At 42.2% G+C, this 19,507-nt stretch overlaps 1 protein-coding gene across 4 annotated transcripts in view; it reads left to right on the forward strand.

Annotated features, from left to right (window-relative positions):
* The window catches only part of MEP1A (meprin A subunit alpha), a 30,373-nt gene extending 11,830 nt beyond the window's left edge, over positions 1-18,543 (forward strand). For all 4 annotated transcript variants that reach the window (XM_081519673.1, XM_081519672.1, XM_081519671.1 and 1 more), the window contains 8 exons: positions 192-367; positions 4,661-4,882; positions 5,655-5,804; positions 9,452-9,667; positions 12,005-12,478; positions 15,122-15,295; positions 16,225-16,525; positions 17,816-18,543. In XM_081519673.1, the coding sequence (XP_081375799.1) occupies positions 192-367; positions 4,661-4,882; positions 5,655-5,804; positions 9,452-9,667; positions 12,005-12,478; positions 15,122-15,295; positions 16,225-16,525; positions 17,816-17,972 (1,870 nt within the window). In that variant the 3' untranslated portion in view covers positions 17,973-18,543. The remainder of the gene's footprint in view (positions 1-191; positions 368-4,660; positions 4,883-5,654; positions 5,805-9,451; positions 9,668-12,004; positions 12,479-15,121; positions 15,296-16,224; positions 16,526-17,815) is intronic.
* Positions 18,544-19,507: the final 964 nt, after the last annotated feature.

Raw genomic sequence — 19,507 nt, forward strand, 5'->3', positions numbered from 1 at the left:
CTACATAATAATCCCTCCAGGAAATGTTGCTTTTTTAACCAGTCATGGAGGTTGAACCATTAGCTTACGAAAAGGCTAATAATAACTTCTTCTTAAAATCAAACCTAACCTTCAAATTTGTATTCTGGAAACTTAGGAATTACAGCCACTTGAGAATTCTCTAGAAGAAAATTTCTATCTTCTTTCTAAAGGTGCTGGTCTGAGGTTGGTGACCAACACGTGGGACAGAACCTCTCCATTGGTCAGGGATGTGACTATAAGGCCATCGTTGAACATGAGATTTTGCACGCTCTGGGGTTTTACCATGAGCAGTCAAGGACGGACCGAGATGATTATGTGAATATCTGGTGGGATGAAATTCTTCCAGGTGTGTATGAATCCAAGGTGGTTGGGTGGGATTTGCTATTACCTTTATCACTTGCTCGGATCAACCATGGGATGACCAGGCCAAACCTATGTGTGAACAGGAGCTTCAGTTTCTCCAGGAGGAATGCAGACTACGACCTCTCCTCTGGGCTGAGTTGATCTGATCACAATTGATCCCAGATAAGGGTCTCAGGAAATGAGGAATGCAGTGCATCTCTAATAATTTTAAAGACTTGAAAGAACTGGCCATACTTTAAAATAAAATGTGAATCCCCAAAAGACTTCTGCCAGAACTAGCTCCTTGGGAGGAAGCTGCATCAGTGGTTCCCACAGGAGGAAGGGGTACAGATGACTAATTCCATCAAAAGCACCTATGGGGTTTATAGTACGTGTCCCTCTTGGCACCTCCTATTCTGATATTTTATGAATGTGGAGTTCTGGTGGGAGGAGGAGAAAGCATGTAGTTTGTAAAATGCTAATCCAAAGACTTCCCTGGCAGTCCAGGGGTTGGAACTTCACCTTCTGATGCAGGGAGTGCCCGTCTGATCCCTGGTTAGGGAGCTGAGATCCCACACACCTGTGGCCAAAAAACTGAAACATAAAAAAGAAGCAATATTGTAACAACTTCAATAAAAGCTTAGCCAAAAAACCCCATTCCATTACCAGGTATGAAATAATAGATCAAAAACATATGCTTGTCTCCCAGGCCTAATTGCTTTACATCTGAGTCTGTGTAGAGGGGACAGAAAAGGGCAGGTCAGAGAACCAAATCTCTGACTATGAGGCTCAGGGCATTATTAGACTTTGTGTTTGCTAGAGGCCTGAATTTCTTACTTTCTCCTCTGTATACTTAACTCTGCTGAAAATGACATGAGGAAGCAGAAAATATGCACATTTTTAAGTCTTGAGGAACGTGATGCTCAGTGCTTTTAAGATGGTTTTAGGCTGTATGAGGGCTTCCCCGGTGGCTGCAATGCAGGAGTCGTGGATTTGATCGCTGGATGGGAAGATCCCCTGGAGGAGGGCATGGCAACCCACTCCAGTATTCTTGCCTGGAGAATCCCATGGACAGAGGAGCCTGGCAGGCTACAGTCCATAGGATCACAAAGAGTCGGACACAGCTGAAGTGACTTAGCATGCATGCAGGCTATATAAAGGCTCTTCCCTGGTGGCTCAGTGGTAAAGAAACTGCCTGCAATGCGGGAGACACCGGTTTGATCCCTGGGTCGGAAAGTTCCCCTAGAGTAGTAAATGGCAACCCACTCCAGTATTCTTGCCTAGAAAATCCCATGGACAGAAGGGCCTGGTGGGCTACAGTCCATGGGGTCGCAAAGGTCAGACACAACTTAGTAAACAACAACAACAAAGGCTATAGGAAATCCCCTTTCTTGAGGGATTCTGCACATTTGCCAGGATCATTTGCAGATGTGCTCAGCTCTGGGTTGAGCATGGATGACTTACCATGTTTGCTCATCTCTGGTCTATGTTTTCATTAGGTGTAATTTCTTATACCTAAATTGCCTACCATCACTGGAGAAATTTTATCAAATGAGACATTCAGTCCAATTAAGATCATAAGCAATGGCAGTATTATTACTCAGGGTGATTTATGACTTTTGCCGCATCTTGTCTTCAGTTGACGACAGTCTCATTATTTAACCTAAGAAGAGACTCTATTGGCAATACAATTCTCGCTCCAAATTCATCTCTGTTTCTGAAGTCAGAATTGTATTTTCTGAATCTGTTTTTTTCCATTAAGGAGAATACTTCTGAGGTTTAGCAGGGATCTGCAAACTACAGAACTACAGCCTGTGGGCCATATCTGTTTGCTTTTGTAAATAAAGCTTTATGGAAACACAGCCACTCCCATTTGTTTATGTATTACCTATGGTTGGTCTTGAGCTATACTGGCAGAGTTGAGTAGTTGTGACAGATACCATACAGCTTGCAAAGCCAAAAGTATTTCCTATCTGACCTTTTACATAAAAGGCTTGCCCATGATCTCTGCTTTACAGGTCACTTCCTCTTCAAGCCCCCGGTTATGAGTTCCCTGAAGTCCAGACCATGTCTATCCTAGTCACTGCCAGGGGCCACCACCCACCTAGCACAGCTCCCAGTAAAGAGTAGGCACGACAAAACTGTGTTGAATTAAATTTTAAAATGTATTAAAAACATTTATTGGGTAAAGCATTCTGATAAGTCTCCTTGAATAATAAAGTTATCTATTCTAATCCAATGATTATGTTGAAAGTTAAGGAAAACTGCCAGTGAATTGAAAGTGCCTTGCCTAAGATGCCTCTGAGAGTCACCAGGAGACCCCAGACCCTCGTCCTCACACCACTTTGATGCTTTTTATCATGTTGCCTTCTTAACTTCCATCGAAGGACCACATGTTCTAGAGGGAATGACATTCTTCCTTCCCTATTTAGGTCATTTATTTCTTGCAGTCTGTCCTACTTTTGATCCCTCTCAGGTTAAGTCCCCACAAAATCCCTGTGAATTGGAAGGATGAAGCATCGGTATTCTCGTTTCATAGTTAAAACGAGTTTTTGATCAGAGGGGTTCACGGACTTTTCCAAAAGTATTTGGGGACCAGCTGCCAGAGTTCTCCAATCTTGAGTGCACCTGCATTGATATCTTTGAAAGGTGATGACATTTTCTTCTAATTATTAAATATAGTTGGATGGGAAGCTAAAAAGGGAGGAGATGAAGGTGGAAAGTTATGATTGGGAGAGCTGAGCATTCTCATTCAGTTTTCCTGTCACTCCCTAAGAAGAAAATGAAAAATCTGTGAACTTCCCATTCCTACAGCTACAACAGTAAATTCCTAATGGCTGCTGGATTAAAAGAACATCTGAGTGGTATCTCATTTTGGCATTTCCCTTTACAGTGCATATTCTCTTCCTTGGGCTAACCTCATCAAAAATATTTTCCTTTTCTATTTTGAAAGGAAAGTCCGTTTTCTTCCTATTTTACTTTTCTCATCATGGGGCATTTTGTGGATCAGGAGAATGTGAGCTTTGATTGACAGGATGCGATGTCCCCGTTAGCTGCTGACCTTTCCCTCTGCCCCTCAGGTTTCTTTTTCCTAACTTGTTGGAGAGTTGTCCAGGTATAACTCTTGGTGGATGAGGTACTTGGCTGTTAGTGAGCTGAATCAATCCTGAATAGTTTTCTAACTTCAAAATATGTAAAGTAATTAGCCTCCAATTAAAATAAATAAATTTATTTTAAAAATTCCTTTTTGCTGCTATAAGGAATATCTGCCTCCACTTTGATAGCTTATCTTCTCTTTCTTAAAGTCTTATGCATATACACACATATTTATTTATATGTATAAAAATGAGCCTTTGATTTAAATATACATTTAACAATGTGCATTTTATATTATATACTATTATATATGTGTATCAGTCAGTTCAGTCTCTCAGTTGTGTCCGACTCTTTGTAACCCCATGGACCTCAGTACGCCAGGCCTCTCTGCCCATCACCAACTCCCGGAGTTTACCCAAACTCATGTCCATTGAGTTAGTGATGCCATCCAAGCATCTTATCCTCTGTCGTCCCCTTCTCCTCTCCCCTTCAATCTTTCCCAGCATCAGGGTCTTTTCAAATGAGTTAGTTCTTCGCATCAGGTGGCCAAAGTATTGGAGTTTCAGCTTCAACATCAGTCCTTCCAATGAGCACTCATAACTGATCTCCTTTAGGATGGACTGGTTGGATCTCCTTGCAGTCCCAGGGACCTCAAGAGTCTTCTCCAACACCACTGTTCAAAAGTATCAATTCTATGTGTATATTTGTTATTAACATAACATGTACTTTAATATTCATTATAATAATTTTATATACTATTATATAGCATACTAATACACTATAATAGGGCTTCCCTGGTGGTTCACTGGTAAAGAATCCATCTGCCAGTGCAGGAGATGCAGGTTTGATCCCCGGGTTGGGAAGATCCCCTGGAGAAGGAAATGGCTACCCACCTCAGTAGTCTTGCCTGGAGAGTCCCATGGACAGAGGAGCCTGGTGGGCTACAGTCCATGGGGTTGCAAAGAGTTAGACATGACTAAACAAAAATAGTACATTGCAATATTATTAGTAAATATTAATAAATACCTAATAATTATATATATAATATAATTATAAAATATGTTAAATGTGTATATATACTTAAATCAAAGAAATTTTATTCTTCCCCTCCCGTTTTTGGTCTCTGCTTGAGTATCTGATCAGAGAGTAGGACAGGGAAATGGCATGACCACTCAGGACCTGTGGACTCCCTCCCGGACAGGTTACCAGCACAACTTTAACACCTATGATGACAACTTCATCACAGACCTCAACACACCCTATGATTACGAGTCTCTGATGCACTACCGGCCTCTCTCGTTTAACAAGAATGATAGTGTCCCTACCATCACGGCCAAGATCCCTGAGTTTAACTCCATCATTGGGCAGCGTATGGATTTCAGTGCCATTGATTTGGAGAGGCTGAACCGAATGTACAACTGCAGTGAGTACCTCTGAGTCTGAGGATTGGGCACCCCCATTGACCTTACAGTTTTCCCGTACATTTTCCTTTGTGTTAATTTTGCTGATTTCCTGTCCACTTCATTAAGGGAAATGGACAGACTACATAAACTTAGTTTCTCTCTCCTTAGAAAAAAATACAACACCTACCTCACAGAATGGTTACGAAAATCAATTACATGGTTGCATTTTGTGAAATGAGAGTATTGGACCAATGAAAGGAGCTAGAATTGTCTTACTTCTTTGGCTTCCTTTTGAAGGATGCATCACCATGTAAAGCTCAAGATTGTTACAGGCTAGAAAGTATTTTGCATCTTGTAAAATTCTTTGTTGGGTTTAGTGGCTCCTAGAGTTATCTAGTCCTCAGAGATCGGATGTTGTCTAAAATGTCTCCACTAGTCTTCTGAGACACATTCTTTAATCCTGTTCAATATGTAGGTAGAGAAGATCTACTAAGGGCAAAGCCCAGCATAGTTGTTACCTCTTTCTTAATTGAAAGGAGTTGACAGTTGGCATTTACAGCAAAGCATGACGGTAAGCCTTTTTATCATTTGACTCTGTGAGGTGTGTAGGGCTGCATCTATGTTTGCAGGTTCCATGATCTAATGGGTGACAGTAGGATTTGTATGTGAGAAAAATCAAAACAAAAGTTTCATGATCCTGCTAAACAGTGAGGTCTTAGTAGCCTAAGACGTTAGGCATTTGAAATGACATGCCTCAAGTTTTTAACCAGGTGACAAAAATATCATTTGCAGCCACAACTCATACCTTTTTGGACCACTGTGATTTTGAGAAGGCAAACATCTGTGGGATGATTCAGGGTACCAGAGATGATACTGACTGGGTCCACGAGGACAATACTCAGCCTGGACAAGCGGATCACACCTTGGCGGGACAATGCACAGGTCAGTAAAGGCAGCGAGGAGCTACACTGAGGTGGTTCACCAGATTCAAGGGGTCATGGCAGCGCAGGTTTTGCTTCAATTGGAATGTTATCAAACCTGAAACTGAATGAGGACAAAAAACATTTCTCATATTTTTATTATTAACTCAATAAAAAGCATCCAGGTTCTGGACATGCAAAAGAAAGATAAATTTAAGCAATAACAAAACTGATACAGACAGATAGTTGATAAGATACAACTTTGTACTTACAGATTATCTATTTTATATACAGTAGTGTGTAGTGCAGGGTACTATACTCATTATTTTGTAATAACTTATAAGGAAGAGTTGTAGGATATATATATATGTATATACATTTATATATATATATACACACACACACACATAAAACTGAATCACTAAATTTAGTTTATATATATAAAATTGAATCATTGTGCTGCATACCTAAAACTATCATGATACTGTAAATCAACTATACTTCAATAAAAATTTTTTAATTAAAAAAGGATAAAAGTTTATAAATTAGGGCAATGTCTCAATAGCAGTGCCCTCCAACGGAACTATAGTGCGAACCACATATGTAATGTAAAATTTTCTAACAGTCACATAAAGAAAGAAACAAAGGAGCCTCTTCAATAATACATTTTATTTAACCCAATATACCCAAAATCTTAGCTTTTCAATGTGTAATAAGTATAGAAACTATTAATGAGGTGCTTCACCCTTTTTTTATAGTGAGTACTTGAAATCTGGTATTGTTTTATCCTTAAAGCACATCTCACTTTGGACTGACCACTGTTCAAATGATCGATCAGCATGCATGTTTGGTAGCCACCATAATGAATAGCATAACTTCAGATAGTTCCTACACATGATTTGTGCAGCTAAAAAAAGCCCTAAAGTCAGGGGAGACCTGGGTTTAAAATCTGGCTCCATCAGGCTAATTGTGACCACAAGAAGTTGTTTTTGTTGCTGCTGTTGTATAAGTCTTTTGGCTTTTGTAAGCCATCAAGCTTGGAGAAGGAAGTGGCAACCCACTCCAGTATTCTTGCCTGGAGAATCCCATGGACAGAGGAGCCTGGTGGGCTACAGTGCATGGGGTCACAAAGAGTCAGACACGACTGAGCAACTAAATAACAATAACAAGCCATCAAGCTGTTGATACTTCATCGTGAGCATGGAAGGAGATACAGCATACAGAGCCTTAAAGGGCAGACCAGCAGCTTCACTCCATATTACTTTTTCCTCCCATCTTTCCCTTTTCTCTGGAGGTTCTATTTATTTTTAAATTTCTATCTTAAGACTCTTTTATTATGTGCTTGGTATTGAAATCATGTCAACCCTATTTGGAAGCAGGTGGGGTAATAGATTATAGTTGCCCTTTAAAGACTGGGCTGTTATCAAGTCCCTTAGTCCATACCCGTGTGACTGTTGGTTAGAGTTCCTTCACAGAAGGGACCTAGCTTATCATCAAGATACCAGGCCAACAGGGGGATTGTCAGAAGTTGTAAACCATGGCCCCGCTTCCTCCCACCTTGACAGAGGGTGAAAGTCTCTGTCACACATCAGATTATTAAACGCATAATCTCCAGTGTCCAAAGGGTGATTTATACCTGAGGTTCTCTCTCAATCCCCATTGTAGCCTCTAATCTAATCTCTCCTGTAGGCTTGCTGCTAGGTTAACGTGCAAGTTCCAGCTAAACAGAAACGTGATCTCTGGGTGAGAAAAATCTGCTGACTGACCATTCTAGCACTTTAGTAGGAAAGGAATGGACCATGACCCAGAAGAAGGATCTTGAAAACCTTTATCAGGTTAACTTGACCAGCCATGATGCTTCTTCCACAGGAGGCACTTAATGGGACCGGGTTTCCTCTGCTAGAGAGCACTGTCTTATTTGGATAGATGCATAGACTCAAAGAACTTGAACGACAGAAGCCACTTCCCACTTGAACCCCAGAGAGATGAGTGCACACCCAGTCAGTAGCAGCATCAGGGCAAGAATTCAGGAGTCCTGATTCCCCGATCTGACTTACTGAATTTGCACTTCACACTTCTGACTGTATCTACTGGAATTCCTGATCAAGGACCACCTGGAGACCTTCTTAGACCTGTGAGCTCTTGTTTACCTTAACCCAAGCCCTTGGCAATTCACAACGTGCAAGTCTCAGGCTTGAAGATCAAGTACTGAGAAGAACATACAGGAAAATATAATTTTCCCTGATGAAATGGAAAAGCCATTACGGTATTTTTCAGCTTTGTGGAAAGCTTATTTAAACATCATTGCTTGCAGTCAATGAGGAAGGCATGTGCCCCATGTATGAGGCAGGATGAAGCAGGGATTTGTAGTGTCACAGAACGTAGAACTGTACCAGATGTTCACTTCGTTTTTACTTGGTGAAATGTTTTGAGTGGAGCATTTGGTAAGAGGTTGAGTATTCAGTTCAGTTGCTCAGTTGTGTCCGACTCTTTGCAACCCCGTGGACTGCAGCATGCCAGGCCTCCCTGTCCATCACCAATTCCCAGAGTTTACTCAAACCCATGTCCATTGTGTCGGTGATGCCATCCAGCTATCTCATCCTCTGTCGTGCCCTTCTCCTCCTGCCTTCAATCTTTCCCAGCATCAGGGTCTTTTCCAATGAGGCAGTTCTTTGCATCAGGTAGCCAAAGTATTGGTGTTTCAGCTTCAGCATCAGTCTTTCCAGGGAATATTCAGGACAGATTTCCTTTAGGATGGACTGGTTGGATCTCCCTGTAGTCCAAGGGACTCTCAAGAGTCTTCTCCAACGCCACAGTTCAAAAGCATCAGTTCTTCAGTGCTCAGCTTTCTTTATAGTCCAACTCTCACATCCATTTATGACTACTGGAGTAAGTTTAAATGACTTCTTTATATGCGAGAATTGTTCATTGCCCTTGACTTTGAAGTAGTGAGCTGGTTTCCAAGTGATGTATATGTTTAGCCACTTGCCTGTTTGAAGGGAGAGAATTTTGAGATACCTGAGTTGGGTGAACCCAATCTCTGGCACAAATATAGACCCTTTACCTCCCTATTTTAAGTGTCCTTCCAAGGCTTTCTTTCCATTCAGGAGAAACCTTCAACTGGTCCCTAACATGCCTTGAATGCCTCTTCTTTGGACATAGGAAAGTTGACTCTTTACTACTGATCTACACCCAGTTATTCGGCTAGGAAAGGTTGAAATTGAATCCTTATCATTGTGAATATGTGAAATCCAACCCTTAAAACTTTGAATCCAACAGTTTTTGACATAACTAGGAGGCCAGGTCTTTTCCTTGGAATGAATCTTTAACAACAAAGTTAATGAAGAAGATGGAATTCATCTCATAGACACTAAATTCCATCAAACTTTGCTTAAACCCTGTGTTTCCTTAAGCCAAAGGTGTACATTTCCCAACTTTGGGAACAAAGGTAATCAAAAAACAGACAGCCGGGTGCTATGGCTTCAACTTGCAATTCTGTCTATAGAGACAGAGTATTTACTGACAAACAATCTTTCTATTTCCCCCGAAGAGTTCTAGCCTTTGTTGCCTGGGTAATGGCCGGTGCTCACTGCTGTCACCTTACCTGGGCTGAGGGAAGCCTGGGGTGTGGATGGCCAGAGATGGGACTTTGGGGTCCTCTCTCCATAGGCGCTGGCTACTTCATGTACTTCAACACCAGCTTCGGGGCAGCGGAGGAGGCGGCCATGCTGGAGTCTCGGATTCTTTACCCAAAGAGGAAGCAGCAATGCTTGCAGTTTTTCTATAAAATGACAGGCAGCCCTTCAGATAGACTGGTCGTCTGGATCAGGAGGGATGACAGTACTGGCAACGTGCGCAAGCTGGTCAAGGTGAAGACCTTTCAAGGTACTTGGAGGCGTCCTGCGGGGACTGATTGGGCTTCACATCCAGGGCTGTGCTCTTTCCCCTCCTTCCCCTCCCCGGCCCTTTTCACCCTCCTGCCCGTCTCCATTCCTCCGCCTCCTCCAGATCTTCCTCTTCTCTGTCTCCTCCTCCTTTTTCTTGGCCTCCCTTCTGTGTCTTCCAAATGTAGGATGCCTGGCATGCTTTAACCACTCAATGGATGCTTGAACCATTCAAAAGCTGCGGTTTCGGGTGAGGCTGAAATATACTATTGTAAGAGGCCAGTCGGGGAAAGAAGAGAGGGAACAATCGGAGTATAAAAGTCCAGTTTTCTCTGGAACTTTGGAGAAAGCCAGGAGAGAGAAAACTGGTGATTCAGGGTGAAGACTGGAGGCTTAAAGGAAGCAGGGATTGATGCTGAGGGAAAGAACATGGTTAGATAGTGGGCCACAACTGTTCCTGCATCTGTTTCAGCAAAGTGGAGGATACCATTATTTAATACACTGAAGTACCTTGAAACCTACTTGGTGGGAAGTAAGCCGTTCATTTGAAAGGACTCTGATGATGGGAAAGATTGAAAGTGGGAGGAGAAGGGGACGACAGAGGATGAGATGGTTAGATGGCATCACCAACCCAATGGACATGAGTTTGAGTGAACTCCAGGAGTTGATGATGGACAAGGAGGCCTGGCGTGCTGCGGTCCATGGGGTCGCAAAGAGTCAAACATGACTGAGCAACTGAACTGAAGCCATTTGTATACATTAACTTCCTTAAAAAATCATTTATATATTCCTAAGTGATATTTTGTGTATTTCTATGAGAAGATCATGAAAATCATATTAATAAAATGCCAAGATATTGGAGAAGACTCTTGAGAGTCCCTTGGACTGCAAGAAGATCCAACCAGTCCATCCTAAAGGAGATCAGTCCTGGGTGTTCATTGGAAGGACTGATGCTGAAGCTGAAACTCCAATACTTTGGCCACCTGATATGAAGAGCTGACTCACTGGAAAAGACCCTGATGCTGGGAAAGATTGAGGGCAGGAGGAGAAGGAGACGCCAGAGGATGAGATGGCTGGATGGCATCACTGACTCTATGGACATGGGTTTGGGTAGACTCCGGGAGTTGGTGATGGACAGGGAGGCCTGGCGTGCTGAGATTCATGGGGTCGCAAAGAGTCGGACACAACTGAGCAACTGAACTGAACTGAAGGTAGTTAGGAGGATGTCAGAGTAATCTGGCTGAAAATCAAGATCCAGGGTTATAAAAGCTAAGTACTTACAATCTTTTATTGTGGTGGTGGTTCATTCATAAACAGAAAGGGAGAAATATGTGTTTCTATTTTTTCATTCAGCAAAGAATTTCTCAATTAAAATTAGGAGTCCAGATAAAGGAAGCATTCTGTGTACTTCCAGAAGAAGTTCCTGCTCTTTTTTTTAAAAAAAGTTTTTTTTGGCTGTGCCATGGGGCTTGTGGGATCTTAGTTTCTCGACAAGGGATCAAACTCATGCCTCCTGCATTAGAAGGGTGGAAACTTAACCGTTGGACTGCCAGGGAACTCCCCAAAACCAGTCGATGTTGGTTTTATTTATATATTTTTGAATATTTTGGCCATGCCTCGGAGTATGGGTCTTAGTTCCCCAAACAGAGATTGAACCCATGGCCTCTGTAGTGAAAGCATGGAGTTTTAATCACTGGACCACCAGGGAAGTCCCCAGAAGCTGCTGCTCTTGAAGGGGGGAGGCTTTCTTTGTAAAAGGCTACTCAGAAGAACAGGGGCCCAAACCATCTCTACTCAGGCCACTCTGTGTGTAGAAAATGCTACAAATAATGGTTTTGAGGAGTTCACTTTTCTGGCTGAAATTTACAGAGCATCTTTATTAAATGGAGGGATGACAGCTGGGTGCCCTTTAAGAGGAGAGAATCTGCTGTGTTAGCAAGGATTGTAAATACGGACATATGAAATTACCATCTTTTGTCTTTTGTCTTATCAAATGTCTGTTTGAGGCATGCAGTGCTAATATTATGGGATGTGATGCATTTGTACCAAGGGAAAACCCAGAACCTGCAGAATGAAATGATAATAGAAAACAAATTCATGATTAAGATTTTTATGATAAATCAGAGTGCATCTTTTTTTTTTTTTCTTTTTTAGCTGTTTTCCCATATCAGATATGTGACTTTGGAAACGTTCCTTAACAAGTTTAAAGCAGATCTCTCCTGTGTTTGTGAAGATTACATGAGATCATTCATGTAAAGTGCTTGCCACAGTACCAGGCTCAAAGAGTGCTCCAAACATGTTGGCCACAGTTGTTACCAATTGTATTCTCTATCCTCAGGAGATTTTGACCACAATTGGAAAATTGCCCATGTGACACTCAGAGAGGAAAAGAAGTTTCGCTACCTTTTCCAGGGCACAAAAGGCGACCCCCAGAACTCGAGTGGGGGAATTTACCTGGATGACATCACTCTGACGGAAACCCCATGCCCCATAGGGGTTTGGACAGTCCGGAATTTCTCCCAGGTCCTGCAGAACACGGTGAAAGGGGACAAACTCCACAGCCCTCGATTCTACAATTCAGAGGGCTACGGTTTGGGGTTGACCTTGTACCCTCAGGGCAGAACGAGCTCCGGGAGCTCTGGGTACTTGGGACTCACCTTTCACCTGTGCAGTGGAGAGAATGATGCTGTCCTCGAGTGGCCAGTGGAGAACAGACAGGTGATCATGACAATACTCGACCAGGAAGCCGATGTCAGGAAGAGAATGTCCTCCAGCATGGTGTTTACTACCTCCAAGTCCCAGACATCTACAGGTAGGTAGTTGGAAGAACTGCCCCTCCACCTGGAAGGGCCAACAGATACGGTTCCCATCTGTGTAGGAGAAATTAACTTTCTTCTCACACTTCCTCCTTGGGCACATATTGGTATATCCACTACCATGCCTAAAAGAGATAGCTAGTGGGAAGCTGCTGTATAGCACAGGGAGCTCAGCCAGGAGCTCTGTGATGGCCTAGAAGGGTGGGATGGGGGATTGGGAGGGAGGGGATATATGTATACTTATGGCTGATTCCTGTTGTACAGCAGGAACCAACACAACATTGTAAAGCAATTTACATTGTAAAGCAATTATCCTCCAATTTAAAATAAATTTTAAAATAGCGTCATGTTGGAGCATTAAGTTAAATTTTTCTTTTTTCTTTAATTGATGCATAGTTTATTTACAATGTTGTGTTAGTTTCTGGTGTACAGCAGAGTGATTCAGTTATACATATATATTCTTTTTCATATTCTTTTCTCTGATGGTTTATAGGCTGTTGAATATAGTTCCATGTGCCATCCAGTAGGACTTTGTTGTTTATCTATTTTATATACAGTAGTTTGTAGCTGCTAATCCCAAGCTCCCAATTTATCCCCCCTACTCCCTTTCCCCTTTAGTAAAAGTTTACTTTCTATGTAAATTAAATTTTTCAATATCATCTTCTCTCACGTTCATAAATTCATCCATCGACATCGAGCATCTAGTCAAGGCTTGCAATGTGCCAAATTCTGTGTCAGTTCCTTAGAATACAAGCAAATCAGGCAGATCCTGCTTCACTGAGCTCAGTCCAAGAAGACAGATCCTGCTAGTCATTTATTAAGTACTCAGAATTTGTGAGGCTCTGTGCTGAACTGATGCACTGACTCCTAAAATGTTACTGATTCTCAGTATGTCCGTGAAGTGAAATTGCATAATAAAGAAACGGGCAAGTTATTTTTTTTTTTCAAAAGAAGAGACGTAAGTCTTAAAAGGAAAACACTATAGCTGTCTCTTCCCCTTCATTGAGAAAGTCACTCAGTAGTAGACCATGACCCTTCAGAGCAGTGGTTCTCTGCTCCTCCCTCTCCCAATTCTGTTTTAATTCTCCTGGAAAAAGTAAATAACCTGATTTTTTCCAACACATTTTTTTTCTGATTAACAAAGCCCTTATGGATAAATAAGTTTCTATCGTATAGTACAGAGAACTATATTCAGTATCCTATGATAAACCATAATAGAAAAGAATGTTTAAAAGATGTATATATAAATACATAAAACTGTGAACTTCCAGATGTTCAAGCTGGTTTTAGAAAAGGCAGAGGAACCAGAGACAAATTGCCAACATTTGCTGGATCATCGAAAAAGCAATAGAGTTCCAGAAAAACATCTACTTCTGCTTTATTGACTATGCCAAAGCCTTTGACTGTGTGGATCACAATAAACTGTGGAAAATTCTTCAAGAGATAGGAACACCAGACCACCTGACCTGCCTCTTGAGAAAGCTGTATGCAGGTCAGTAAACAACAGTTAGGACTGGACATGGAACAACAGACTGGTTCCAAATAGGAAAAGGAGTACGTCAAGGCTGTATATTGTCACCCTGCTTATTTAACCTATATGCAGAGTACATCATGAGAAACGCTGGGCTGGAGGAAGCACAGGCTGGAATCAAGATTGTCGGGAGAAATATTAATAACCTCGGATATGCAGATGACACCACCCTTATGGCAGAAAGTGAAGAAGAACTAAAGAGTCTCATGATGAAAGTGAAAGAGGAGAGTGAAAAAGTTGGCTTAAAGCTCAACATTCAGAAAACTAAGATCATGGCATCCGGTCCCATCACTTCGTGGCAGATAGATGGGGAAACAATGGAAACAGTGGCTGACTTTATTTTTCTGGGCTCCAAAATCACTGCAGATGGTGATGGCAGCCATGAAGTTAAAAGATGCTTACTCATGGGAAGGAAAGTTATGACCAACCTAGACAGCATATTAAAAAGCAGAGACATTACTTTGCCAACAAATGTCCGTCTAGTCAAGGCTATGGTTTTTCCAGTGGTCATGTATGGATGTGAGAGTTGGACTATAAAGAAAGCCGAGCACCAAAGAATTGATGCTTTTGAACTATGGTGTTGGAGAAGACTCTTGAGAGTCCCTTGGACAGCAAGGAGATCCAACTAGTCCATCCAAAAGGAGATCATTCCTGGGTGTTCATTGGAAGGACTGATGTTGAAGCTGAAACTCCAATACTTTGGCCACCTGATGTGAAGAGCTGACTCATTTGAAAAGACCCAGATGCTGGGAAAGATTAGGGGCAGAAGGAGAAGGGGACGACAGAGGATTAGATGGCTGGATGGCATCATCGACTCAATGGACATGGGCTTGGGTGGATTCCAGGAGTTGGTGATGGACAGGGATGCCTGGCGTTCTGTGGTTCATGGGGTTGCAAAGAGTCGGACACAACTGAGCAACTGAACTGAACTGAACTGATATGTATATAACTGAATCACTTTACTGTACAGTAGAAATTAACACACCACGGTAAGTCAATTATACTTTAATTTAAAAAAATCCCACAAAACTTTCTATACTCATCAAAGACAAATGGAAAGTGAAATATAAAGCGATAATGTGATTTTCTGTTTTCTTTAACTTTTCAGCTATAAATGGCTCCGTCATCTGGGACAGGCCCTCTGTCGTGGGGGCCTATGACAACAGTTGTGAATGTTTCAGAAGCATTGACTTTGGTTGGAGTGCTGTCATCTCCCATCAAATGCTGAAAAGAAGAAGCTTCCTTAAAAATGATGACCTTATAATTCTTGTGGACTTTGAAGGTATTTTGCTGGCTTTCATGAATATATAATCCTATGTTCTGAGTGTTCTACTGATTTTACATGTATTTTTAAGTATCTCATGAAAGGTAGGGGTCTTCTGGGGGACAACTAGGTTAAAAAATAGATGTGCTCTAAGGGAACAACTTTCTACTCCTTTTTTCAAGGACTTCTATCTAGATTTTAACTGTCCTTGGGAGAAACTACAATTTTAGTGCCATCTTTTTGCATAATTTATCAAATGTGACAGTTTTCAGACTGACTTCAGTGTAGTCTCAATCAGTCTATCCATGCTCACGTTATGCTTCTTTTTTCAAGTCAAATAAATAAAACCATGATTGGACTACTTTTAAAAATAAACACAGCAAAAAAGGAATGAAGTCTTACCATGTGTGACAACATGGATGGACTTGAAGAGTATTATGCTTAGTGAAATCACTCAGACAGAGAAAGCCAAGTCCTCTGTTTTCACTTAAATGTGAAACCTGAAAAACAAAACAGATGAACAAATATAATAGAACAGACTCACAGATATAGAGAACCAGAGTAGCAGAGGGAGGGGCAAATTAGGGGGAGGGGATTAAGAGGTACAAAAGGTACAAACTACTATGTATGAAATAAATTACAAAGGCATAATGTACAACACAGGGAATATAGTCAATATTTATAATAACTTTATGGGGAGTGTGATCTATAAAAATGTCAAATTACTATGCTGAACACCTTAAAACAAATATAATATTTGTCAGCTATATACATCAATAAAAATAAAAAATAATAAATAGCTGACATTATAAAAATCTACTGGATTCAAAGCCACTTTCCTGTGTCACTCAAGGTGATGTCCAAAAGAGGTAGACCCGACCCAAGGAACTTTCTCCGGGAATGGATGTGAATTGTTGTCCACATGTTCTTTTGTCTGTTTCCTCAAGATATCACCCATCTTAACCAGACTGAAGTTCAAGTTCAAACCAGCAGGCTGATCCCCCAAGGCCTTGTTCTCCATGGCCAGGAGCAGCAGACCTCAGAAGAAGCTTCGAGAAAGGCCTCCTTAGAGACAGCCCTCCCGAGCAGCCTGGACCAGGGGCAGCGCAGCCGACAGAAGCGGTCAGTGGGCAACACGGGCCCCTTGGAGGACCACAACTGGCCGCAGTACTTCAGAGACCCGTGTGACCCAAACCCTTGTCAAAATGAGGGCATCTGCGTGAACGTGAAGGGGATGGTGAGCTGCAGGTAGGCCCTGTGGTTGGGGGCACAGGTGAGGGTGGCAGAGAGGAGCCCCGTGTCTTCTTACCCTGCTAGAAGGCACAGTCTCAGGTCAGGGCATCCACAGCATCAGATGGTCAACTGTGGCTGTCCTTGACTCCACGGGCAGAGCAAGAGTCCTGCCAGAGCAGAAGAGTCCTGAATCTCCTCTGGGGCACTGTCAACAACAGCTTGAATGTTGTTGGAATTTTGAACTCTACTGCAGGACTTAAAAGTGACCCAGAGCTTTTAGCTTCCATGCTCCATCATGGTGAGACTCAGGACCAAGCTTAAATCTTCCCTGACTACAGATATTATTATGACTTATTAATTATGATTATTTCTATTGTCCATTAGTTCATTGTCCTATAATCATAGTTATGTTTTCAGTAATAGTAATAAAATTTTCTGATATTTGGGGGCTGCTGGCTGTATGTCATGCACTTCCCCAAGCAGTATGCATACATAATCTAGATCATTCCTCACAGCCACCCTGTGACATGAAGGCCTTCTTATCCCCCTGTAGGGCATAAGAAATTTGAAACTTAGAGACATAAGTAATTTGTCGGCAAATGCTGGAGCTGGGACCTGCATCCGGGTCTGACTGTCTGTACTTTGCTCTATTTAATAGTTCTTTTTATAACGCTTGTTATTTGTATAAAATATTTCATAAAAGGATGTATGGGATGACAGAAGCATCACTTTCATTTGACAGAATAGTAGCAGATGTGGGAGTTGGTCTGATTTGTTCAAAGTATCAACATTTCTTCTCACCTCTTTTTTTCTTTAAACTTTGACTTTTTTAATTCATCGTGGATTTTTGTATTATTTTTTCTTTTTTCCAATAGTAAAGGAAATGTTCTTTAATTACTGAGCTTTTCTCCTTGGCCACACCCTGTGGTATGTGGGATCTTAGTTCTCTCGGGGATCGAACCCAATGCCGAACCCGTTCTGCAGGGCAAATGCAGAATCCTAACCACTGGATCACCAGGGGCGTCCCCTTCTCAGCATTTTTTGATCTCCATTTTGTTTCTTCTTTGTTAAACTTTTATTTTGAGATAATTCCAGATGTGCAGATACACTGATACAGTACACCAGAATTCCCAGGACCTAGAGTCAACATCTTCGGTAACCAAATTCCAATTAGCAAAGCCAAGAAATGAGCATTAACGAACACAAATGCTCTTAACAAGGCCATTGTTGCTGAGTCCTTCTCTTGGTCAGGAAGCCCTGGGGGCTTATGTGGTTCCCACCCCCACCTCTGTCCTGTCTCCCCAGGTGCGTCTCAGGTCACGCCTTCTTCTACACGGGCGAACGATGTCAGGCCATGCAGGTACACAGCAGCATCCTGGGCCTGATGATCGGAGGCGTGGCCAGCGTGATCTTCTTGACCTTCACCGGCATCTCCATCCTTTACCAAAGGTCAAGGCAGTGATGCCCCAGGACGTCAGCCAGAAGCAGAAATTCCCCCTGCCCTTGGACTCTCCCTTTCCTTTTGCTGCTCTGTGTAGTTTGGGGCTGGTTTTTTCAGCCTTGCTTGGCCTCCAGCCTCCTGTGTGACCCTTCTGTTTTCTACGCCCTTGCCCCGACATGGTTCTGTTACCCTTCTCTGTGCTCCCAATGTACCCAGTGTGTCCTGTGACAGCACTCATATCACTTGATTGTAAATTCTTTCTTTAATAGACTGTCTTTCTCGTAGACAGTAAGCTCCATGTGGGCAGAGCCTCCTTTACCATGTTAGCCCCAATGCCTGGGAGCCTGCCTGGCCCAGCACAGGGGATCACTCAGCAAAAACAAATGGATGGACCAATAACTGAATGACTAACTAACCTATAGAAACTCTCTGCTTTCTACTGCAGGTAAGACATAGACAATGAAATGCACACTTCTTTTTGTACCAGATTCCAATTCTCAAATACCTGTTTTTCCATGGACACAATAGTGTTATTATTCTTTGAGGATCTTGTGTGTTAAAGAATTTTAAATAAAGATTTCTCCTAGCAACAGCATTTGCTTTCCTCCTCCGATACTAGGGGAAAATCTTTAATAAATTCAATAGCTATTTTGTCAGTATCTTCAGAATGTCCAGAATTGTATGTGAATCTGTGTGTGTGTGTGCGTGGAGGAGGGAAATAATCATTCAAAAGGTCTTTCTCAGTTCTTTTGGATTTTTAAAGTATATTTGATCTACTATTCCTGTATAGAACTATTTTATTAACAAATTGAAAGTATCAGGTAGAAGGAATTATTTGTAGACAAACTTTCTTTCCACGGTTCCTAAGGAGACAAAACTACCCAGGGCAAGAAAGCTGCAAGAGAGATCAAATAAGGAGAGCTGAGGTTCCCATCCTCAGTCAATACAAGCCCCAGAAAAAGCTGGCTCTAGAAGTTTCCTGAAAGAAAATATCAGTACTTACAGGAGCCTGAGGGGTCCCGGCTATACCTTGTGTATGTGTGCGCTCAGCTTCTCTGTTGTCACCAACTCTGTGACCCTGTGGACTGTATCCCACCAGGCTCCTCTGATCATGGGATTCTCAGGGCAAGAATCCTGGAGTGGGGTGCCATTTCCTCCTCCAGGGGATCTTTCTGACCCAGGGATCAAACCTGAGTCTTCTGCATCTCCTACATTGGCAGGTGGATTCTTCACTACTGCACCATACTCCGCCACCTGGGAAGGCGTAACATTATCAGCTTTCTAAGTATGTACTTCATGGCCATTCTGGAAATAAACATAAGGGGTTAAGAAGAGTTCCTTTCATGCAAAGGTGTGAGAAGAGTCTGTAGCAGGTGCAACCTCCACACCCAACACCGACTCTCCAGCCAGAGGCGCGTCAGCATCCCCAGGAGGGTTGGTTAAAACACAGATCACAGGCACTGTCCCCAGAATTTCTCATTCAGTAGCTCTGGGATGGAGTCTAAGAATTTGCACATCTAGCAGGTTCCCAGGTGATGCTGATGCTGAGAACTGAT

Source organism: Giraffa tippelskirchi, chromosome 8, assembly GCF_054371585.1.
Source record: "Giraffa tippelskirchi isolate mGirTip1 chromosome 8, T2T-mGirTip1v1.2.pri, whole genome shotgun sequence".
Classification (NCBI taxonomy): Eukaryota; Metazoa; Chordata; class Mammalia; order Artiodactyla; family Giraffidae; genus Giraffa; species Giraffa tippelskirchi.